The 23,815-nt window shown below is 40.2% G+C and overlaps 2 protein-coding genes across 3 annotated transcripts; both read left to right on the forward strand.

The window, feature by feature from the left end:
• The first annotated feature begins 157 nt into the window (after nt 1-157).
• Nucleotides 158-13,178, forward strand: ppig (peptidylprolyl isomerase G (cyclophilin G)). Of its 2 annotated transcripts, none has more exons than XM_026945635.3 (13): nt 158-303; nt 2,260-2,324; nt 2,425-2,499; nt 2,969-3,076; nt 3,194-3,238; nt 3,869-3,956; nt 5,126-5,155; nt 5,276-5,415; nt 6,682-6,868; nt 7,067-7,297; nt 7,529-7,610; nt 8,276-8,427; nt 10,045-13,178. In XM_026945635.3, the coding sequence occupies exons 2-13, from the start codon at nt 2,264-2,266 to the stop codon at nt 11,012-11,014; spliced, it is 2,169 nt and encodes a 722-aa protein (XP_026801436.3). In that variant the 5' UTR covers nt 158-303; nt 2,260-2,263; the 3' UTR covers nt 11,015-13,178. The 2 variants fall into 2 exon arrangements, with proteins under 2 accessions (XP_026801436.3, XP_053084602.1); XM_053228627.1 differs by lacking the exon at nt 158-303 and adding an exon at nt 358-500.
• A 138-nt stretch (nt 13,179-13,316) lies between these two features.
• On the forward strand, nt 13,317-22,109 carry LOC113545949 (polymeric immunoglobulin receptor-like). Its single transcript, XM_026945636.3, has 5 exons — nt 13,317-15,586; nt 15,680-15,997; nt 18,811-19,134; nt 20,636-20,977; nt 21,715-22,109. Exons 1-5 carry the CDS (start codon nt 15,547-15,549, stop codon nt 21,933-21,935), a joined length of 1,245 nt encoding a protein of 414 aa, XP_026801437.3. The 5' UTR covers nt 13,317-15,546; the 3' UTR covers nt 21,936-22,109.
• Nucleotides 22,110-23,815: the final 1,706 nt, after the last annotated feature.

Here is a 23,815-nt window from a genome sequence, read left to right on the forward strand (position 1 = left end):
TAAAAAAATAATAAATCCGGAAGAAGACAGCACAAGTGTTAAATCGTTTATATGCCTTTGCATTTGATTATATAGTTTTTTCATTTATTAATATTTGTTTATCTTTGTATTCCAACCAAAAATCGCTTTCGTCGGAATCATCTCTGTTCACGCCCACAATACGTCATTCGGCGCGCGCAGGTTCCTACCCACAATGCACCGCTGTCTTAGAGAGCGCCATCTTTGTAACGCCGTGTTGGAAATCAGAAGCTAATTTCTCGCGTTATTCGCCTTGTATTTTTATGTTTGCCAGCGTTTTAGCATGTAAGTATGAGTTGTTGTTTTTTTTTAATTCTGTAATTAGATAGTAAATAATAAGCGCTCTGTTTCTGTTTTAATTTTAACCGCCCGCCTGCCCGCCCGCGCGCGCGCTGAGCCACTATTCAAGAACCTGTAGCTAATCTATGGCGTTCCAGGCGCGCGCGCGCGCGTGGTTTTTTTCCCCCTACACCTGTATTCCGGTAAATCTCGCTTTTCATAATGGTTTGTCCGAAAACGGGTGGGGAAAAATAACGCATGCTAGCCAGGTAGTTAGCTAGATAAGCGATTAAAGCGTTAAAGGACTGTCCTGTTATTTAATTGTTAATAATTAAACTTGGTAACAGAGAAAACGTTGATGTGTGAAATATTTTACATGAAATATTACAATAATGTGGGAATATGTGAGGAATTATTTAGACGATGTTAGCTAGTTATGCTAGCTAGTGCGATTGAATAAGCTAGCTGCTTAGCTGGCTAGTGCAGTGCAGTGGCTTCTTATAAAGAGTTATGCTACTAAATAGTTTTTATTGTAGGTAATTTATTTATTGTGATAATTTATTAAGGTAAAAGTAAAATAATGCATAACGTATTTACGCATAACTTTAGTGTTGTTAGGATGAATGTGTGAAATTGTGACCTGTTATCTCAAAATGTGCAGTTTATCTCGAAATTTTGGTTTATTCTGTCTGATTTATTATCTCAAGTATGATTTATTATCTTAAAATTCAGAGTTATCTTAAAATTCTGGTTTATTATCTCAAGTCTGATTTGTTATCTTAAAATTCTGGTTTATCATCTCACGTCTGATTTATCGTATCAAAAATCTGATTTATTTTCTCAGAAGTCTCATTTATTATCTGGGGTCTGATTTACTCGCAAATTCTGATTTATTTCCTTAAATCTGATTTATTAGTTCTAATTTTTGACTTATCATATTTTTTGACACTTCAAAATTTTGAGCTTGTGAAAATTATTCTGTCTTTTATTATCTTAAAATTCTGATTTATTATCTCAAGTCTGATTTATTATCTCAAGTCTGATTTATCGTATCAAAAATCTGATTTATTTTCTCAGAAGTCTGATTTATTATCTGGAGTCTGATTTACTTGCAAATTCTGGTTTATTTGCTCAAATCTGATTTATTTTTGAAGTTTTCTATTATCTCAAGTCTGATTTATTCTCAATTTTGATTTATTTCAAGTCTGATTTATCATATCAAAACTATGATACTCAGGAGTCTGATTTCTCAGTCTGATTTATTAGTTCTAATTTTTGACTTATCTTATTCTCGACTTGTCAAAATTTTGAGCTTGTGAAATATGATCTATATGATATAATCTGCCACAATAATTATTTATCATGTAGATTTAAATAAAAAAAAATCTAAATGCCAGATATTTTTTTTAATAAATGTTAGTGATCGGTTACCAGGAGCTGATCTTTGATCCCATCTTCAGACACTGATCGTTTTTGCTCCATCTTCCGTTCACACAACCAAGTGAACTGAAGAGGATTTAAAAACGTCAAAGTTCTGAGATAGTAAGTCGAAATTTAGAGAAACTGCTGCTGCCAAAATTATAAAATAAAACTTATAAAGTGTCGTTCTTTAATAAATGAAAATCGCAATCATTGGCAGATTGCGGTTGTATAAGAGGAATAAAACACTTGGGGTCATGCAGTTATAGGAAAGGAATCAACTTCAGGGTGATATCGATAACTCTGCTTCATCACATCAATGCCTTGTTGATTATTTTCCTATGACAGCGTGTCCCCAGTGTTTTATTCTTTACACGTAATGATTATTCGGAAGCATGTGACAGACCGAAAACAGCAGCGAGCTCAGAATAAAGGTTACTGTGTTTACAGCCGTTTAGAAGATAAACAGTTAGAGGACGAGGCTGGTTTAATATTTAATATTTAATGATGTTTAATATAGATTTTTTTTTCCCTCTCTGCCAGAACAATGGGGGTGAAGGTGCCACGTCCTCGCTGCTTCTTCGACATCGGCATCGGGAACACGCTCGGTGAGAACTGACAATACTAACGCTCTAACGAGTTTCTGTGACTGATCGACCGTTTACTCTGCCGCTGACTAGCGCTGATTAACGCGTGTTGTGTTTTCAGTCGGCCGCGTGGTGTTTGAGCTTTTCTCCGACGTGTGTCCCAAGACGTGCGAGAACTTCCGCTGTCTCTGCACAGGTCAGCATGATGAGTGCTAATGAGGTGTAATGATACGATAATCGATCACTGTATTAATCTCGCCATACAGTTTTCTGAAATCTTTTTTACAATTAAAAATAACTTAATTGCAAAAATTTAATTGCAAACAGATTAGACATAACTGATTAGACTAAAAAAAAAAAAAAACTTTGAATTTTTTTTAACAAAAATTGACAGATTTTTACAACCCTTGCTGTGTTATGTAATTAATTTTTTTCTTAAAAAAAAAAAAAAAAAGTAGATAAGAGTTATCTACTTTTCATAGCTTTATTTTAATATTTTGATGGAATTTTCTTAGCACGCCTATACATATCATGATACATAACATATATTATAGAATTGTCTTTAAGAATCGTGAATATATTTTTGCCCCCTCTATAAGGTGTAATGAAGTAAATTTGACACTTTTTCACTTTTTTTTTTTATTTTATTTTTTTTTTATTTTAAGGTGAGCGGGGGATTGGGAAGACGACACAGAAGCCTTTGCACTATAAAGGATGTCTGATCCACAGGATAGTGAAGGATTTCATGATCCAAGGAGGAGATTTTAGTGAAGGTGCGGCATTAAACATTATAAACTGTTCATTATCTTTGTGGTTTAGTTTACGTTTGCTTATAAATCCTGATCTCATTGCTGCGAGTTACACGTACACGCTTTTATTTTGTTCTCTAGGAAATGGCAGAGGTGGTGAATCCATTTACGGAGGATTTTTTGAAGGTATTTCTTTCTCTCCGGTATTTTCTTATTTATTAATTAGCACCGGTATTAATTATTTCTCTAAACTTTTAGTGTGTACTTCTACAGCCAAGTAAATTTCACATTGTACATCATCTCCATTAGGCTGATTATGTCTCGTTTTTTTATAGCCAATAAATCTTAACATTAAAACTGGACCGGTAGTTTAATTTATACCACAGCGTTGCTGAATTCTCAATTCTGATTGGTCAGAACGTCTTTCCTTTTCTATAACATCAGCGCTGACAGTAGTGCAGCCGGACGTCACAGGTTTAAAGGAGTAAAACACTTGAGGACGTGCTGATGATCAACTTCAGGGTGATCACAGCTTCATCACCCTGCAGTTGATGTATTTTCCTGGAACGTACGTCCTCGGGTTTTTTATTCCTTATACAGCAGAAAGTCAAGAAAGGACACCGTCTGCTGTTCTGCTTCACTAAAGCCTTAAAATCGAACTTTACACTGGCTGTAATCCTGCCATGATTTATATGAGAAAGTAACATTAATCTCTTTCCTGTAGTCTGCAGTATTTATAGACTGAAGTCATCGTAATTCACGTTCAGATGACCTGCAAGTGGAGCGTTTGTGTAATTCCGTCCCTCTCTTTTACAGACGAGAGCTTCTCTATGAAGCATAACAAGGAGTTCCTGCTGTCTATGGCGAACCGAGGCAAAGACACCAACGGCTCACAGTTCTTCATGTGAGTCAGGAGACCGTCAGTGGGCCATCGATCCGAGAGTCAATGCTTCATCGCATGTCGTTTCAAAATGCCCCAGATTGCGTTGATGGTACAGGTGCATTTCCACCGAGGTTCTGAAACTAAAAGGCTCCCGAAGACGGACAGATCACGGACATGTTTCCGTTTTAGGGTGCTTTCACACATGCAGTGTGTGCTCCGTGTGAGTTGAGCCCTGATGCGTTTTCCTCTTTGGTGCGGTTTGTTTATGCAGATGAGAACACAGCAGACCTCGGGTGTTCAAGAGATTGGAACTGACTATCGAAATAAATGCTCAGTGCGATACACAGATTGTTTTAAACTAATAATTTCTATAATTATCTAGTAGTATATTGTGTGCGACTCCGTTCTCAGTGTTCAGGTGATTTTTTTTTTTTAATGAATTCTACGCAATCTTGTCAAAGATTTGTTCACCCTTTTCTCGTCGTTGTATATCTGACCAACGAACGAAGGAGTTTAACGCATACGTTTTCACCCCTACACACTCCTCAGCCTACGGTTTTTCCCTTGTTTTTGGTTTATTTCGTTATTAAGTGAGAAAAGAAACCAAACCAAAATAGCAAACGAACCAGAAGTATTAATTTCACTCTGATTCAGACTCAGGATGCAGACTAATAGGCGTGAAAGCACCCTAACGCGCTGTAGGAACTTTGGCCGTTTTAGATAAGAGAAGTGAGACTGAGATGGTATTTCACGGTGAACATGTAGGAGGCACAGACTGAAGTTATAAAAATCTTATGTTAAAATCAGAAAAGCCAAGGTTTGCATTAATATCATGAGAATCATGGAAATAGACACATGTGTTTTTACTTAATTATTATTATTATTATTAATATAGGTTTAGATTGGATATTTCTGAGAAGCTTGCTGCTCTAGATCAGGTTCTCTGGAGTAGGAAATAAAATGAGCCCTAATTCCTCAGGTGGAAATGCATCTTTTTTTTTTTTTTTTTTTTCTTCTTTCCCCGGTTAATAGAAGGATGGTTTTCCAGCTACTAGCGTGTCCGAGGTTTAATTGTGAATTTGCCAATGATCATGTGATGATTGAACAGGAGATGTGCATTAATCATTGTTTTTGTGTTTATTAGATTTGTATTTACATTCTGCCTCACTGTTTTGTGTCCCTGACCATAGAACTACAAAACCTACTCCTCATCTGGATGGGTAAGGGCGTGTGTGTGAGTGAGAGAGTGATTGATATAGCAATGTAGAGATGTCTGTACATACTGTAATACTAAACCTGGATAGAATGTGCTCATTTTGATCTCGTCTCCCTCCGTGCAGAATTCATGTGGTGTTTGGTCAGGTGATCTCGGGCCAGGAGGTGATCCGGACCATCGAGAGTCAGAAGACGGACACTAACAGCCGACCGTACGCGGAGGTCAAGGTGCTCAACTGCGGCGAGCTCGTCCCCAAATCCAAAGGTGCATTAGTTTTTCCTTCACTTCTAAACCTAATTCGAAGCACAAAGACATATTTTCAGAAATAACTTCAGTAAATAATAATGTCCAAAAGCTTGCATGTCTCCGCACTTTACCCTGTATAATACTCTAATAATAAAGTATTCGAATGAGCATGGTAATGTCGTTTGGCTCGATGCCGGCACATTCCGGCACCTACACACTTTGTGTAGGAGCTTTGCATTTTGATATTTCGGAGTACACTTACGAGTTATCACTCAAAAATATGCCAAGAGTCATCTTTTCCGCACGTTAAACAGTAGCTGATAAATATCAATCGAGAATGACTGACCGTATCAGGCGTAGGTGTTGTGAACTAATGCGGCATTCGACTTACCTCGGAAGTCGGAATCCAGAATCGTGTCATTTTCCACCTCCGTGTTTTTCGAGCTACAGAGTCGGGGGGAAAAACATGGGGCGCCTCCGGGTTCATCTTATGTTTCTTAACAATCTAATATGTTGGTTTGTCAATTGATTTAAAGCCGGTACTTTAAATCAGGATGCTTGTTGCTGTGAGCAGCCGTGTTGATTTGACGTCGCATTTTGAACTCGGGGTCGAGGAGACCATCCCGAGTTCCTGAGTAGGAATTCTGAGTTGAAGGGAAGTTTTTCTGTCTCAATTTGAGTTTCCTGCTTGAGAATTGTGGCACCCTTGCTTTCTTTTTAATTTCATTAACGTGAAATAAAATCTGTCAGTTTGCTTGACACCGGAAACGTTAGGCCAAAAATGGCAACAGAAAACACAAAAAAGGTTTCCATGCACGCTTCGTTATTAATTTGAAGAAAGTAAGTGTGCATGTAAACTTTTCTGGTGAAAACTTTTCCCCTCAAGTGCCTGGTGCTTTCTGTAAAAAAAACCCTATCTATAGGTGCACTCCAGTTTCTCCCTTAAGTGTCTTAAAGATTATATCGAAAGAGTTGGCGGGTCTGTCCTTCTGACCAATCAGAATAGAGAATTCAAGAAGTATAAATAGCATTTACAAAGCTGCTGAAACTAGAATTATCAGAATTATGAAACATATTTTCGGTTTTGGGATCAACAGCTTGAGGGCCTTCGCTGATAAGATCAGGCACTAACATTAGCAATATGTTTGTCTCTCGCTTATGCACGGCAAATTCATTCTTTTAGATTCCTGCAGCTCTTCATTAGTCTAACACCAACTGAATCGTCAATAAATTTTGGTTATTTGTGTGCGTGTATAAAATTCTGTTCGTCTTTGGTTGTGCTAGCCAAGAAGGAGAAGAAGAAGAAACAGCAGTCGTCCAGCGAGAGCAGCGATGACTCTTCGTCCTCCTCGGAGTCTTCTGACGAATCCGAGGAGTCCGACAAGGAGGACAAGAAGCACAAGAAGAAGCATAAGAAGGAGCAGAAGAAGAAGAAGAAGGAGCAGAAACACAAGAAGAAAAAGGAGAAAGGGTCAGTATGCGACCTGGATACTTTTATACACTGTTATTTATTCACCTTTGGAGAAGTGTTTAGTAAATGAACAGATATTAATAACGTAGCACGCAGATTAGTTCGTCTTTAATGATCACAGAGATCCTCAGTGTTGTTCAGGCGCAGGAGTCTCGATCACAGAAGTTGTATTTTAATTACTACGTCATCTGTCGTTAGGTCTGATGATGAGGAAGAAGCCAAGGAGGAGAAGCCTCAGCAGCCCGTTTCATCTGTCCGTCCAGATGAAGTCCCGCCCATCCCAGAGAACCGCTTCCTGATGAGACGCAGTCCACAGCCTCAGCCTAAAGAGGAGCAGGGGAAGGACAAACCGAAGGAGAACTCTGGGAAAGAGCGGCAGAGAGAAAGGGAGAGGGACAGAGAACGAGACAGAGAGAGAGACAGGGAGAGGTGTGTTACAAAAATATAAATAAAAAAACAGGCCATTGGTGACTTTAGACCTAGAATATTCTCACTCTGTATGAGATTTGTGACTGTGTCTGTCTACTGGGCCTCTGTCTCTCTGTTTGTCTTTCTCTCTGTCTGTCTCTGGGTCTTTGTCAGTGTGTAATGCTGTAGTCTCAGCTCTAGCTCTTGGTGCTTCTTAGTGCTGTTGTGTAAATAAAAGATGCTGTGTTTCAGACCCATGGTGAACTCAAGACCAAATCGCACACGCCTGGTGATGACCCGATCCGGCCGGAGAATTAAAGGAAGAGGACCCAGGGTGAGAACCTGACTCTCTGTGTGTGTGTGTGTGTGTGTGTGTGTGTGTGTGTGTGTGTGTGTGAGAGAGAGAGAGAGAGAGATGGCAGCGTGACTTTAAGCGTTCCCAACCGATCAGGTTGCAAGTAAAAACAAACACTGTATTCAAAAATTTTTCTTGTTAGTGAGTGACTATAAAGAAATTTACGATATGTTGAATCAAGTGTTTCATTGCCAATATTCCAACTTGTCTGTCGTCGGGATTTTCACCGCTACGTAATGTAACGTCGCACTTTATCGGTGGCTGCGTACAATCAAGTCACACAAGCAGCTCAAATTCTGCCTCCAGAGCTACAGCGAAGGCAAACAACCTCCTTATCACTAGAGTTACACCCATCTTTATTTCTGATATTATTATTACTGATAATAAATTTAATCCACATCGTTGGTTAGTTTTATGATTAGAGTTTTATGATTAGTGTGCGTGTCATATGAATTTCACATTCTCACAAAAGGCACCAAGTGTGAAAACAGTGTAACGGGTTTAGAGTTAAATATGGTGAATAAATTACTTGAACAGTTAATTGTTGCCATTATATATGGACTGTTTTGTGTTTTATATCCAAGTTTGTCCCAAATAAATTCTGTTTTTTCCCCCTCCCTTTCCTTTCCCCCTTCTCTATATAGCGTTATCGGACTCCATCACGGTCTCGCTCTCGTTCCTGGGATCGTTTCCGGCGCAGTGAGACTCCGCCACACTGGAGATTGGAGATGCAGAGAACCCAGAAGGCCAAACCCAATACGCAGACCACACAGGAGCGCTGGATCAAAGGAGACAAGTACGACTGGCCCACATGAGCACAAGCAATTTCATTACTCTGGCACACACTATTGTTTATACACAGAAGCTTTTAACTGGTAATAGAATGATTTTAAAATCAGGCTGTTTGAAACTTCCCAGCGCTAACAAACAGACGACTCAGAATAAGTGCGATCTGGATGTATTTTAACAATTCAAACAAAGCAGACAGCAAACTGTCCTGTGTGAAAATATAGAGAGGAAGAACTACAGCTTCTTCATACAAGTAACTTGATATAACATTTGAAAAATAAAACTGAGCACGAGTTTATGGCTAGCAGCACACGCAAGCAATCAAGGCTGTATACACACAACACTAGGTGAGTGAAAAGAACAGCTCTTACTAGACACGAGACAGAATAACATTGTCTCATATCACTATACAGAATACTGGCGAGACGAAATTTGCTTCTCTGAGGTGTACCGTGATATTTTCCTTTAATATTTATTATGAGCTCCACCTCTTCTTACACACTAGGCAGCAGCACCAGAGGTAGTAGCATACAAAGCATGAAGTTTGCGAGTGGGGAAAACTAACTGCTTCTACACATGCTCACTTTAATAGTCCAAAACGTTAAGCTAATCAGAAGGAAGTGTTATGACGCATGTCAAACACAAGGGCTGCAGAGTCGTTTCATTTGGCCTGCATGAACTTGGGGGAAAATAAAAATAATACCGAAATACACTACAGTACACTACAGCTCCACATTTTCACACTATCCAGAATTAAACAGCAGATCTGTAGCCTAGCCATACAGAGGTGGTTACGATAAACCACTGTATATACGTGTACTCTGGTTTCTACCACAGCTGGCTTGACCTCAGTCTAAAATGCGGATTAAAACACCTGCGTGCAGCGCTTGATACGTCACCCTCGCGTCTAAAAATAATTCAGAAGCACATTGTGTGTCAGAGAGCGGTGAAAACACACATGATTATGCTAAATAACAAATTAAAGGCACAATCTACCGTCAAACAATCTTTCTGTATTAATAACGTTACTATGAAATACATTTATTAGTGTAAAAGATTAAAATAGCATTAATAATAGGGGAAGATTATACCTTATATATCCTGAGCTACTCTTCTTACAATGTACTGATATTGCGGTGGTTCAATTTGTCGTCATTATAAAATAAATGTATTAAAATGTAATATTTCGTCAATATTTTCTCGTGTAGACTGCATTGGGATATTGTCTTGTATCGTGGCTGTAGTGTATCATCTCTTGTCTAGCTCTTAACCAATATGTTCTTAACCATCAGTCGCTTGCAACATCGAAGATGAGATTTCAACGCGTTAAAAAAAGACGGTACTTAGAGCTGTGCAGAAGCTCTAAGTGAAATAAAACCCGATATTCTCCACTGCAGCTCTACACGATGCAAAGTATATATGAAAAAATGTAGCTAGCTATTGCGCGTCATTTAAAATCAGTTAGCTAATGTTATAGAGAATGAACCTAGTAAAACACTCGTTTTAAATATGTTACTCATTTCTGTGTTAGAAGAACTCATAGACTCGTACTCAGTCTGAAAAAATGGTATCCGTGTATCCCTAATTATAACTACAATAATTACTGTGTGTTGGTCTCTTCCAGAGGGGATGTGTCTCAGGAGAAGACCGAAACCACAGAGCAGCCGGAGAAAGAGAAAGCAGACACTGCGCAGGTACGAGAGAGGAAGGACTCTGAGCGAGAGAAGAAAGGCACCAAGAGGAACAAATCAAGCAGCCCAGATAAAGGACGAGAGAAGAAGAGCGGCAGACATCACTCTAGGAGCCAGGAGAGGGACAAACGAAAAAAAGCAGATGGAGAGGCGGAAAAGAGGAAGGGGCGCAGTCGCAGCAAGAGCAAGGAGAAGAAAGGAGAGGAGGATCAGAAACGCAGCAGAACAGATGACAAAAGGGGCCAATCGAGCAGCAAAGACAGGAAAGACAAAGACACAAAAAAGGACAGAGAGGACAGCAAGAGCAAGGAGCGGCCTAAGCAGTCTGAGAGAGACGCAAGGGACAAGAGGGATGACGCCAAAAAGACAAAGAATGGAGAAACTCGGCGTGAAAGATCACGAAGCAGAGAAAGAGAGCGCGACATCAGGAGACGGTCCAGGTCTCGGTCCAGGTCCCGGTCCAGATCGAGAGGGCGTGGCAAGCGAGAAAGGTCACGCAATAGGGGTCAGGGCAAGCGACGAAGCAGCAGCCGGGACAGGAAGTCACGTCGATCAAAAAGCAGGGATCAAAGAGACAGAGGCAGGGAGCATGGGAGAGACCGAGAGGACGGAGAGAAGAAGAAAAGCGACATTAAATCTGATGAAGCGAAGAGCAAAGAGAGCAGAGCAAGAGACCAGAGCTCTAAAGAGCGGTCTAGTCAAAAACGCCGGAGCAGAGAGAGAAGTGCCAAACGGAGACGTGCGAAAAGCAGCAGCAGCTCAGACAGCGACACAGACAAGCGCAAAAAAAGAGGGAAGAGTGAGAGCCCCAAAAGCAGAGAGCGAGCAAAAGACAAATCACGCAGCCCCAAGAAGGATCACAAGAATGAGAAAAAGGACTCCAGCTCGAGCGACAGTGACTGATACTGCCCAGGACCTCCACATCCTCTGAACACCTCATCCAGTCTTAAGAACTACTGACGCACCGATCCCATGTGTCCACTCGCAATGCGATGCCGAGGTTAGAGATCAGAGTGCCGGCTGATATCACACTGATCCAAGACTGACTTTTTTTTTTTTTTTTCTTTCTTTTCTTTTCTTGTTTTTAAACGCAGCAGTTTGGCAAACTTGGATTTCTCCTCATCCCAAATGTAGCCAAGATATGTTTGATTTCTGACATTTGCTTCTGGGTAGCTAACAAGTAATGACGAATCAAAAATGTATTAGCTAGCTAGCAAGTAAAAACTTAATTCCCATGATTTTGGTTGCCTGGAATCCGAACTGAATCGGCTAAAAAGTGGTAGGTAACGTAATGTAAAAACAACAAAAAAAATAAAAATGGAGAGCTGTTTAGCTAGTTAAGGGAATTAATACAGACACAAAAAAAAAAGTATGTAAATTCCCACAGTGAGGCCAAAGTCATCACCCTTTTCTAACAAAGTATCTGAGGGAGCACGTTGTGTTCGTTGTCGATTTAACAATTTGGGAAGTTATCGGCCAATATTTCGACTGTTAGCTGCAGTGTTCCGTCTTTGCATCACAAATAACATACAGGGGTGTCCGAAAAGTCAGGAACCAATCAGAGTAAAACTACATATACTTAATTTTGTATTTATTATTCACAACATATGCTCTATATGGTGTCCCTTACGCTCTACACGTTTTCTCAGTATCTTTTTTTTATTTTTTTTTTAAATTGGAGTAATATATCTGCTCACCGTATTCCTATTGATTCCTGACTTTTCAAACCCCCTGTATATTCCTTGTGATGTGATAGACTCTGGCTAGCATCCTTTATTTATCTTTGATTATGTTTAACCTTGAGGTGACTGACTTGTACTGCTTTCGAAGCAGGAGAGTTAAATCACAGCTTTGCGCTGCACTTCTTTTTTTTTCTTTCTTTCTTAGTTTCGTCAGTGATTCCGCATACCTAATGTGTTAATGTCATGTGTGCATGCTAATTAACCCAACCTTTGTGTAGTGCAGCAGGTGATGGGATTCAGAACGAGTCATACGCACTATAGTTACAGCATTGCGGTCCGTCACACAACCATGAATTACATTGTTACCTTTTTTTTTTTTTATTTATTTTTTTCCCCTGGTTGCTGTACGAGAGAGGAAGAGAAACACTGCCAACTAACCTACTGAGCCTACGTGTCCCCTGGGCAACTGTGAATAAAAACTTAAGAGCCAGGACACACAATCTTTCTACTGATTAATCCACCTCTGATGATATAATTCCACTTCATATATTGTGATACATGCTCTATTCCAGCTATTTTACACAATTATTTCTTTAATAATGAGATCACACAGCTTAACAATGTCATTTCTTTCAAGTACATGTAGATATGGCTATGTATTTATGCAAAAGACTTAAATTACTAGCTCGAGTGCAAAACTAAAGAAGCAAACATCAGACCCAAACACACCCTGGCTGTTTTGACTACATTTGGGACGTTGTGAACTTTGCATTTAAGAATGGTAGCTGTCTTAAAAAAACATATCTCTGCTTTAGATTTCAATGATCTCTGCAGTGTTTTATCTCCAAAGGGCCGCTCTTGTCCCAAATCAAACCAAACATCGCTTGCTGGCTAAAGGCGAGTGTCATTTCAGCTCAGCTTCAAGCACGAGTGAGCTTTATTCGATGTTTGATCTTGGTCTTCAAACGAGTTGTGATTTGTACCAGACATGAAGGTCTGCAGCCACATCGGCCTTTTGCAGGTAAGACTGGATGTCCCTGAATTAGCCTTTTAAAGGGTTACCGATGTGCACACGGAGCCAAGACGACGTGATTCAGAGACTGGTGGTTCGTGAGAAGTAAAGTGGCGGCAGTCTTTTTCTCTTCTTTCCTCCATGCTGTTTGCAGGAGCTGTATTTCAAACTGGATCTACTTTTAGTTAGCATAAAATGGATGATCGTGCTTTCCCTGAGGTCCTACGCGACCTATGTCGCTGTTCTGCTCGGTGTTTAGTGTGAGACAGGATGGGAATTTAGATTTTTTGGAGTTTTATATGGGGTTTTATGTATGTAATGTCCACATACAAGTGTCGGTTCTGTTTGAAAATTAAATCCGATTCTGAAAATATCTTAAGTCGTGGTTTTTTTTTTTGTTTTTTTTTTTAATTATAAGAAGTGCTTATTTCTATTTGTGAAAGCATGCTGATTCCTCCATAGTAGGCTAAACTAATAAAGCTCAAGTATCTAAATTTTGTACAGGACTGCCTGGTTTACTATACCCCCGGCTTCAAGACTCCTTTGTGCACGCCAAGAATGCCATTTTTATCCTATTTCAGTTAAGAAAATAAATCAGGCAGTAATAAATTTGCACATAAACTACGCATCATACATTATGCAACTACAGGGTGTCAGAAGTCTCCAAACATGGGGACTATGTATGGCAGCACCACGTCGGTTGTGAATTCCTCAGCGGATGTTTGTGCACGTCCACTCCTCGGGTGTTCCGCAGCACTTCGTCGTTTTGAATTTGTTAAGTTTGGCCACAGTGTCGTGTGTGAGACGCGCTTGCCATGTTTCCGTAGTGTATATATAGACTTGTATATTTCTCTCTATCACACATGGGAGCTCATTTATCAAGCTGGATGTGAATGGATTTATTAATAAAAGTTCATAGCAGCATTTACACCAGACATTTTGTTTCCATGAAAATCCTGTAATTTCAGAAAAAACTTTATCCTACGTGTGCTCCTGAGTGTGTGTAAATTTACACACAAGAATACGAACTACTATAAACCCAGATTGATGAGCTTCATTTTGTATAAATCGCAATGAGTTTCTGCACTTTTCTATACGGATTATGATGTCAAGTTTAAATAGCTTATGTATTTCAATTACACACAAATATAATGAATATTTTGTAAAACCCAGTCAATTCATATTAAAGGCATTAGCGAAATTATTAAATATGAAAAGAAATTAAGAAAGCAAGCCAATATAAATCCATAAATTTAAAATCAGTAGTGCATTATTGATTATTTTAAACAGGCACACTGTAGGCCATCTAAATAACAACATAATCAAATTTTGTATTTTTGATATTCACTTGTAAAATTTTGTACCTAAATGAATTAACCATGTTCTGTGAAAAAAGCTTTTTATCCCAGTTTATTATTTTGGTGTGGTGTCCCAACTATCTATATTATAATACACTCACCATCCACTTTAATAGGAACAGCTGTACATCTGCTCATTTATACAGTTAGCCAATCATGTGGCAGCAGCACCATACATGCAGTCATGCAGTTACAGGTCAAGAGCTTCAGTTAATATTCACATCAAACATCAGAATGAGGAAAAAGTGGCTCTCTGTGACTTTACCCGGAGCATGGTTGTTGGTGCCAGATGGGCGGAGTATTTCAGAAACTGCTGATCTCCTGGGATTTTCACATAACACATTCTCTAGTGTTTACACGGAATGGTGCAAAAAACAAAAGACATTGAGTGAGCGGCAGTTCTGTGGGTGGAAACTCCTTGTTGATTAGAGAGGTCAGAGGTTAATGGCCAGATTGGTTTGAGTCGCCAGGAAGGACATAGTAACTCATATAGGTACTCTTTACAACCGTGGTGAGCAAAAAAGCATCTCACAACTAGATAGCTGAAGATAGAAAGGTAGAAAAAAATCACCTGATCTTTTTGGGTGAGTCTGTGCCCATGATAGCCTCAGGTTCCTGTTCTTGGCTGACAGGAGTGGAACCTGATGTCCACCTCAAGGTTTGATGTGTGTTCTGAGATGCTTTTCTGCTCACCGCAGTTGTAAAGGGTGCTTATTTGAGTTACTATAGACTTCCTGTCAGCTCGGACCAGTCTGGTAATTTTTCTCTGATCTCTCTCATCAGCAAGGTGTTTCAGTCTGCAGACCCTCTGCTCGAGTTTATTTTTTTTCCCCCACACCATTCTGTGTAAACTCTAGAGACTGTTGTGTGTGAAAATCTCAGGAGATCAGCAGTTTCCGAAATACTCGTACCAGCCGTCTGGCACCAACAACCACACCTCAGTTGAAGTCACATACAGTACCATATATGTACAAATGGTGTCACAGTGCCAAATGATGCATAGACACTACTGTTTTTCAGACTGCTTCCTGGATTCCCCTGTTTTTGTAAGTAGCCTGTATGTTTATGTGCATACACTATTTGCATTTTTCGGAAAATTTAAAAATACACAACTTACAGTGCAGTGAAATGTGATGTTTGAATTCATTGCAAAGTGAGCGTTGAAATTTGCTCACGCACTTCACAGACAAATTTGCTGAGATCAGCTTTCTCACAAAGCCAGAAGGAGAAGTGGTCATTGCTTACATTTTTGGTTAAGACATAGATTAAGACAGCACAGTCACAGAGTGGGACAGAGACAGTAACAGTGTAGGGGGCGGGGGAAAACAGGAGCTTTAATATTAAAGTGGAGTTGGTGTGGAGATCTGAGAGTGTGAACTCAGGATGAAGATCTTCCTCATCTTCACCCTCTGCCTGATCTCAGGTAAAGAAATGCACTTCAACATAATCTTCACTATCAGCAGCAGTGTTACATGAAGGAAGGTTTTGCTCAGATGGATATTTTGTGTTTTGTTAGATGGAGGAGCCTCCAAGGAAGTAACAGGATATTCTGGAGGAGGAGTCCTTATCAAGTGCGAGTATAGTGCAGAGTACACACAAAACCCAAAATATTTCTGTAAGGGTTTAGCACTAGGCTGTAATTACCAAATAATGTCAGAAACTAAAAATGAGTGGGTAAATTCAGGAAGATTCTCACTGTTTGATGACACCAAATCAGCAGAGTTCTGGGTGATGATCAGAGAGCTCACTGTACAGGACACTGGGACATACCAGTGTGGAGTTGATCAGTCGTTGATAGACATTTACACACCAGTGGAACTGAAGGTAAAGAAAGGTGAGTCTCCCACCACTGCCTTCCACTTATATTCATGAGATATATTTAGCATCAGTAGAATTAGCTCCACTGGGGGTGAAAGTACGAACAGTAGGAAGTGCTCTCAAAGTGATCAAATTGTTGTATAACCCTTGATATATATACTGATCAGCCATTACAAAATTGGGAATTGGAAGCAGGAAAAACAGGCAAGCGTAAGGATCTGAGAGACTTTGGCAAGGGTCAAATTGTGATGGCTAGATGGCTGGGTCAGAGCATCTCCAAAACGGTAGGTCTTGTGGGGTGTTCCCGGTATGTAGTGGTTAGTACTTACCAAAAGTGATCCAAGGAAGAACAACCAGTGAACCGGCGACAGGGTCATGGGCGCCCAAGGCTCATTGATGTGCGTGGGGATCCCACAGAAGAGCTACTGTAGCGCAAATTGCTGAAAAAGTTAATGCTGGCTATGATAGAAAGGTGTCAGAACACACAGTGCATTGCATCTTGTTGTGTAGCTGCAGACCAGTCAGTCACTGCCAAAAGTGCCTACAATGAGCACATGAGAATCAGAACTGGACCATGGAGCAATGGAAGAAGGTGGCCTGGTCTGATGAATCACGTTTTCTTTTACATCATGCAAATGGCCGAGTGCGTGTTCGTCGCTTACCTGGGGAAGAGATGGCACCAGGATGCACTATGGGAAGAAGGCAAGCCGGGAGAGGCAGTGTGATGCTCTGGGCAATGTACTGGCATTCATGTGGATGTTACTTTGACACATACCACCTACCTAAACATTGCTGTAGACCACGTACACCCCTTCATGGCAACAGTATTTCCTTTTGGCAGTGGCCTCTTTCAGCAGGATAATGCGCCCTGCCACACTGCAAAAATTGTTCAGGAATGGTTTGAGGAACATCACAAAGTGTTCAAGGTGTTGACTTGGCCTCCAAATTCCCCAGATCTCAACCCGATCAAGCATCTGTGGGATGTTCTGGACAAACAAGTCCAATCCATGGAGGCCCCACCTCGCAGGATCTGCTGCTAGTGTCTTGGTGCCAGATACTACAGCATACCTTCAGAGGTCAGGAGAGTCCATGCCTCAACAGGTCTGAGCTGTTTTGGTGGCACAAGGGGAACCTACACAATATTAGGCAGGTTGTTTTAATATTATGGCTGATCAGTGTATGTATTCAATTCTAATTGGTCAGAATGTGTTGACTCATTTCTATAACAGCAGCTCTGACTTTAATGCTGATGGCAAGGCAAATCACAAGTTTAGATTAATGCACATGTAATATAGAAATTACTACAGAAATTTGAGCATAATACTCATTATTTTACATAATATAAGCCTAATAATAAACATGTTAAAACTTGTTTAACAAAGATAATAATTGATATGGTGAAACCTTCTGTAAGTGGTTATTTAACATTAATGGAAGGAGTCTCCAGAGTCAGCACTAATAGTCGGAGGTGAAGCTGTAACTTTAAATTTGCAGAGGAGTTTATGCTTTATGGATTCTCTGTACAACTCCTAGCTATGCTAAAAATTCATTTAGTTTATTAAATCTCAAAAATAGGCCGGGCCCCGGGTAGTTATAGTGATGCCGAGCTATAAACTAGTTGCTTTTTTTCAAAGGACAATGGACTTTCTATTACAATGTAGCAAAATGTTTAATACAGTGCCTACATGTATGCATTTATAATCTGTATGTGAATATGATTGTATATGTACTGTATATGGGTGGATTTCATAACAGGGATTCAAACGTGAAAGCTCCTGACAGTCCTGTAGCCTGAAAGCCTTCCCAGAAGATTGGAGGTTATTATAACAGCAAACGGGATTAAATCTGTAATGGGATGTTCAAAAAAAAAAAAAAAACACATAAGGGTGCGATTGTGTCCACAAACTTTTGGCCATATAGTCTAACTTGGTAAATTTAACCAGTCACTCCTTTTTAAACATAATCCACTGAAAGAATGAGCAGCGCATAAGAGTACACTTCCCTATTCAGATGGGTGACTTATTGCAGGGCCTTCAGTCGTAACTTCTGCCCTTCAGTACTATGGCATTTTGCTCTCCCTCAATGCTGCAGACAAACGTTTCTCAACAAGTACAATCTCCACAGAACACTGTCTGTGTCCTGTAGCCAAATACATGTTAGCTAACAGCAAATTGTGTAAAACTATAATACAACTAACTACAGTACACCATATCAGGTACATTTCCACCCATAGCATATCTAGCTATATCTAGTCTACTTGACTTAGTGCTTTAACAATTACATTTACGAAACTATTAGAACGCCACACCGACGGCATCAACGGGGATGTCTCCGCCACCAACAAGTCTAGTCCTTCTAGTTACTTATTTTGTATGCCTCACATACCTTTAAAATATATTTTAAACAGGAAGGAAGCTATTGAAGAAAAACTACATCAGACATTTGACCTTACTGTGGCCTTGACCCTGTTTGGCTCAATTCCAAAATCTAATCACTTCATTTGCTTGTTACAATGATAATTGAAACTCCATGTACAAAATTAATTTGGTTTTTTTCCCCTCCAAACACATGAAACAGCTATAGGTGGTTAACTCTTTGTTGTCCACAAAAATAGTGTCATCGCACACCCTTCGCACACCTTCAGAGATGAAATCAATGTCTTCACTCAACTCTGTCTATACTCCTATCTCTTAGATTCTCCTAGATTCAGCTTCAGGGTTGATTATTTTGCTATAACAGCACACCCCTAAGTGTTTTATTGCTTACTTATGTACAGTGTAAGCATGATTTCAACATAATTAATAACATGAATTTTTTTGGTTTTAACAGGTGCCGTGGGCATTAGAGAAGTGGCTGCTTATGAAGGGGCAAGGAGCAACATCAAGTGCAGATATGAGGATGAATACAAATACAGAAAAAAATCTTTCTGTAAGATTGAGACAGATCAGTGGGGTTTTAAACAAATAAGTACAGAACCAAACAGCGAATGGGCACATGATGGCAGATTCTCAATTCATGACAACAGAAGTGCAGGATTCTTCAGCGTGTTTATCAGAGAGCTGAATAATGAGGACTCTGGAACATATGCATGTGCTGTTGTTTTGCCTGATGAAACAGAGATCTACACTGTAGTGAAGCTGAATGTAACAGAAGGTGAGTAACTAATAGAATGTTGTGATGCTGTTTATACCTAAACATACAGTATAACCAAGTTTTACTAATCATAAGTAGCATACAGATAAATTTTATACCAGTTTGTTATGGTATGTTTTGAGGGAGGTCTACACCGATCAGCCATAACATTATGACCACTGAAAGGTGAAGTGAATAATATTGATTATCTCGTTACAATAGCACCTGTCAAGGGGTGGGATATATTAGGCAGCAAGTGACCAGTCGGTTCTCGAAGTTGATGTGTTGGAAACAGGAAAAATGGGCAAGCGTAAGGATTAGAGAGACTTTGACAACAGCCAAATTGTGATGGCTAGATGACTGGGTCAGAGCATCTTTAAAACAGCAGGCCTTGTGGGGGGTTCCCAGTATGCAGTGGTTAGTACCTACCAAAAGTGGTCCAAGGAAGGACAACTGGTGAACCAGCGACAGGGTCATGGGCGCCCAAGGCTCACTGATGCAGGTGGCGAGTGAAGGCTAGTCCGTCTGATCTGATCCCACAGTAGAGCTATTGTAGCACAAATTGCTGAAAAGTTAAAGCTGGCTATGATAGAAAGGTGTCAGAACACAGTGCATCGCAGCTTGCTGCGTATGGGGCTGCGTAGCCACAGACCTGTCAGAGCCTACAATGGACAGGTGAGCATCAGAACTGGACCACGGGGCAATGGAAGAAGGTGGCCTGGTCCGATAAATCACATTTTCTTTTACATCATGTGAAAGGCCGGGTGCGTGTGCATTGTTTACCTGGGGAAGAGATGGCACCAGCATGCGCTATGGGAAGAACGCAAGCTGGCGGAGGCAGTGTGATGCTCTGGACAATATTCTGCTGGGAAACTTTGGGTCCTGGCATTCATGTGGATGCTATTTTGACACATATCACCTACCTAAACATTGTTGCAGACCAGGTACACCCCTTCATGGCATTGGTATTCCCTAATGGAAGTGACCTCTTTCAGCAGGATAATGCGCCCTTCCACATTGTAAAAATTGTTCAGGAATGGTTCAAGGAACATGACAAAGAGTTCAAGGTGTTGACTTGGCCTCCAAATTCCCCAGATCTCAATCCAATCGAACATCTGTGGGGTGTGCTGGCCATCAAGTCCGATCCACGGAGGCCCCACCTCGCAACTTACAGGACTTAAAGGATCTGCTGTTAACGTCTTTGTGCCAGATACCACAGCACACCTTCAGGGATCTATTGGAGTCCATGCCTCGACAGGTCAGGGCTGTTTTGGCAGCAAAAGGGGGACCAACACAATATTAGTCAGGTTGTCATAATGTTATGGCTGATCAGTGTATGTTCTTTATTTGTCTTTTGTGCCATGAGTTAAATGAGCTCTGATTATCTCAAATAGTGCAATACCACTAGAACAAAATGTATTACATAACTGTTATACTATATAGAATTACATTGCTGATTTGTCAAAAAGTGATATGATGAATGCATTGTATATAAACTGATCTGATTGATTGTGATTTGCAGATTTATCCTATGAGAAGTCCATCAGTAAGACAGTCCATGGAGGAGGAGATTTGAATATCAGCTGTAAATACCCAGAATCCCTCAGGAATGCCCCAAAGTTTCTCTGCAAGAGGCCTAAATTGGCTGCTTGTTTTTATAATACAACTGTTCCAGAAAGTAGAAAATACATAAGTGAGGGGAAGTTCACCCTGTATGATGACAGAGAAAGACAAGTCTTCACTGTGAGCATCAAAAATGTGATTGAGCAGGACTCTGAGGAATACTGGTGTGGAGCTGAAGTAGCCTGGAAATCTGATCATGGATACAAGGTTTATTTCACACGGATCAACCTGACAGTTACTGGTGAGTTTATATGAGTGAAGCTGACAATCTGTATTTTCAGATACACATTAAATGAACCATTTTGATAGTTTCATAGCAATTTGATAGTTGTTTTATTGGGAGATAATTTTGCTTGTTATTGAAATAAATGTGTGAATGTTTATTTGCCAATAGAATATCTCAACCTTGAAATTAGTAAAATGTCTCAGCTTAAAAATCTTAGAATTTAATTTTAGGCAAACAGAAAGCACCTTAGAAATATCTTACACAATCTCTCTATGGGAATTTTCTCAGCTAACAGCAGTCAGTATTTCCGAAGTTCGTCTCCTAAAACATCCACAAATTCAACACACATCCAGGACCTGTGCTGTTTTTTTGGCATATACTAGATATGTAATATAATATGATATGATATGATATGATATGATATGATATAATATAATATAATATAATATAATATAATATAATATAATATAATATAATATAATATATTATATTATATTATATTATATTATATTATATTATATTATATTATAATAATCATATGATATAATATAATATAATATAATATAATATAATATAATATAATATAACAACATCCCAACTTCTCCTCCAACAGGTCACTTCTCCACACATCGCACGTATAGTCTAACAACATGGCTTTGATGAATGTGATCAGATATCTTGCAATGATCTATATGTAATTATAGATCATTGCAAGATGTGTTGCAAGATGTGCTCATGTGTTTCCCTTCCAGGATTTCCAGTTTCCATTGTGATCACTGTGTGTTTAACTCTGCTGGTGCTTCTGATTGGAATCTCTATCCTCATTGTGACTCTCCAAAAGAGATGCAAGTATACACACACACACACACACACATCACCCACTTATGTGGATGATATCATCTCATGTGTGTACATGCACACTGAGACCTTCAACAAAGTCACAATGTCACTTTTCCTATTTTCTACACTCTGAGCCCATGCTGGACTGCATATAGGTTTTGGAGCGATCTTGTGCATCTTGTGACAATGGTCTGAGCTACAGCTTTTCTATCCTCCAAAGCTGTGATAGATTCATGTTCTGTCTTCTGTTCCTTTTCTCCACCATATTGAGTGCATCCTGTCCTGGATGTGTGTATCCTGAGTGTTGACTTGCTATGACTTGCTAGCTTAGAGTGTTGTCTAATTGCTAGCTCAGCCTATTAGTTTACATGCTGTATTGTCCAAGATAGCTGGAGTGTTGTCGTTCTGTCAACTCAGAACTGGCTCACCCATTGCTCGTAGACCTGTGGCTAATGATTCCAATGGACTGTGGTGCATTCAGCCTGAACCGCCATGGACTTATGCTCCAGACAGTGCACAAATTGAAAGAATGGCCACCAGCCTACTACCTCAGTATCAACATAATCAGGCCATTAGCTACAAACATGCAGTACAAAACTAATAAACTATTAGAAGTTCTCTTTGAGCATATGGATATACATTAAATTTATGGCATTTGGCAGACGTCCTTATCCAAAGTGACTTACAGAAATGCTTTGAAGTCTCTATCAATAAATACATTCTGACACTGGTTAGCTAGGTCACAGTGCTAATTTAAGTACTTTAGGGGTTGAAAACGAGTCGTGCAGCTGCATCCTGGATCATTTGCAGAGGCTAAATGGTGCTCAGAGGCAGACCTGCCAGGAGCGAGTTGCACTAGTCCATTCGCGAAATGACATGGGACTGAACAAGCACCTGAGTGGCCTGTGTGGATAGAAATGGACGAATCCTTCTGATGTTATAAAGGAGAAATTAACATAAGCATGTCAGATTAGCAATGTGAGAGGGAAAAGGACAGTTGATTGTCCATGGTTACCCCAAGGTTGCGTGCAGTAACCGAAGGTGAGATCAGAGAGTTGTCCAGGGAGATCGCAAGAGCCTGACATGGGGATGAATCACCTGAGATGAACAGAAGTTCAGTTTTGCTGGGATTAAGTTTCAGCTGATGAGCTATTATCCATGATGGGATGTCTGCCAGACATGCTGACGTCTGAGCAGAAACATGAGTGGCGGAGCGAGGGAAGGAGAGGATGAGTTGAGTGTCATCCGCATAGCAGTGGTGTTGAAAACCCATGTGAGGATATGACTGCACCAAGAGATCAAGTATAGAGGTAGAACAGAAGAGGACCAAGTACTGAGCCTTGTGGAACACCAGTGGAGAGTCTGCAGAAAGCAGCTGTGGATCCCCTCCATATCACCTGATATGACTGACCTTCCAGGTAGGAAGCAAACCAGTGCCATAATGCATCCTAGACTCATGAGGGTGGACAAGAGAGTCTTGTGGTTCACTGTGTCAAATGCTGTTGAAACATCAAGGAGGATGAGGACTGGTGACAGTTTGGCTGATCTAGCAGCATGTAACTTCTCAGTGATGGCCAAAAGGGCAGTCTCTATGGAATGTGCCGCTTTGAAGCCAGACTGGTTAGGATCTTGGAGGTTGTTCTGTGAGAGATAGAGAGATAGTTGATTGTAGACAGTTCGTTCAAGAATTTTAGAAAGAAAAGAGAGAAGTTGTTGCTGGTAGTTGCTGATGTCAGAAGGCTCCAGAGTTGGTTTCTTCAGGATGGGAATAACCCTTGCTCTCTTGAATGCAGTACATGAACAGATTGTATGGAGCCATTGATGGTAGTAGTGATGAAGGGGAGGAGGTCTTGAGAGATGGTCTGGAGCATTGTGGAAGGGACCGGATCCAATGGGCAGGTAGTGGGATTGCAGAAAAAGATGGATAGCTTGGATGGCTTGACATCAAGCATTCAAACAGCTCAGTTAAAATCACCAATTTCAGGGCTCCTTCAGCCTCCTGTAGACTCTCCT

This window comes from Pangasianodon hypophthalmus, chromosome 2, assembly GCF_027358585.1.
Source record: "Pangasianodon hypophthalmus isolate fPanHyp1 chromosome 2, fPanHyp1.pri, whole genome shotgun sequence".
Lineage (NCBI taxonomy): Eukaryota > Metazoa > Chordata > Actinopteri > Siluriformes > Pangasiidae > Pangasianodon > Pangasianodon hypophthalmus.

Coding starts and splice junctions, on each gene's coding strand:
- ppig (XM_026945635.3), top strand. CDS start 2,264: ATGGGGGTGAAGGTGCCACGTCCTCGCTGCTTCTTCGACATCGGCATC. Junction 3,957..5,125: donor AACGGCTCACAGTTCTTCAT/GTGAGTCAGGAG, acceptor CCCTGACCATAG/AACTACAAAACCTACTCCTC. Junction 5,156..5,275: donor CCTACTCCTCATCTGGATGG/GTAAGGGCGTGT, acceptor CCCTCCGTGCAG/AATTCATGTGGTGTTTGGTC.
- LOC113545949 (XM_026945636.3), top strand. CDS start 15,547: ATGAAGATCTTCCTCATCTTCACCCTCTGCCTGATCTCAG. Junction 15,587..15,679: donor CACCCTCTGCCTGATCTCAG/GTAAAGAAATGC, acceptor GTGTTTTGTTAG/ATGGAGGAGCCTCCAAGGAA. Junction 20,978..21,714: donor GATCAACCTGACAGTTACTG/GTGAGTTTATAT, acceptor TTTCCCTTCCAG/GATTTCCAGTTTCCATTGTG.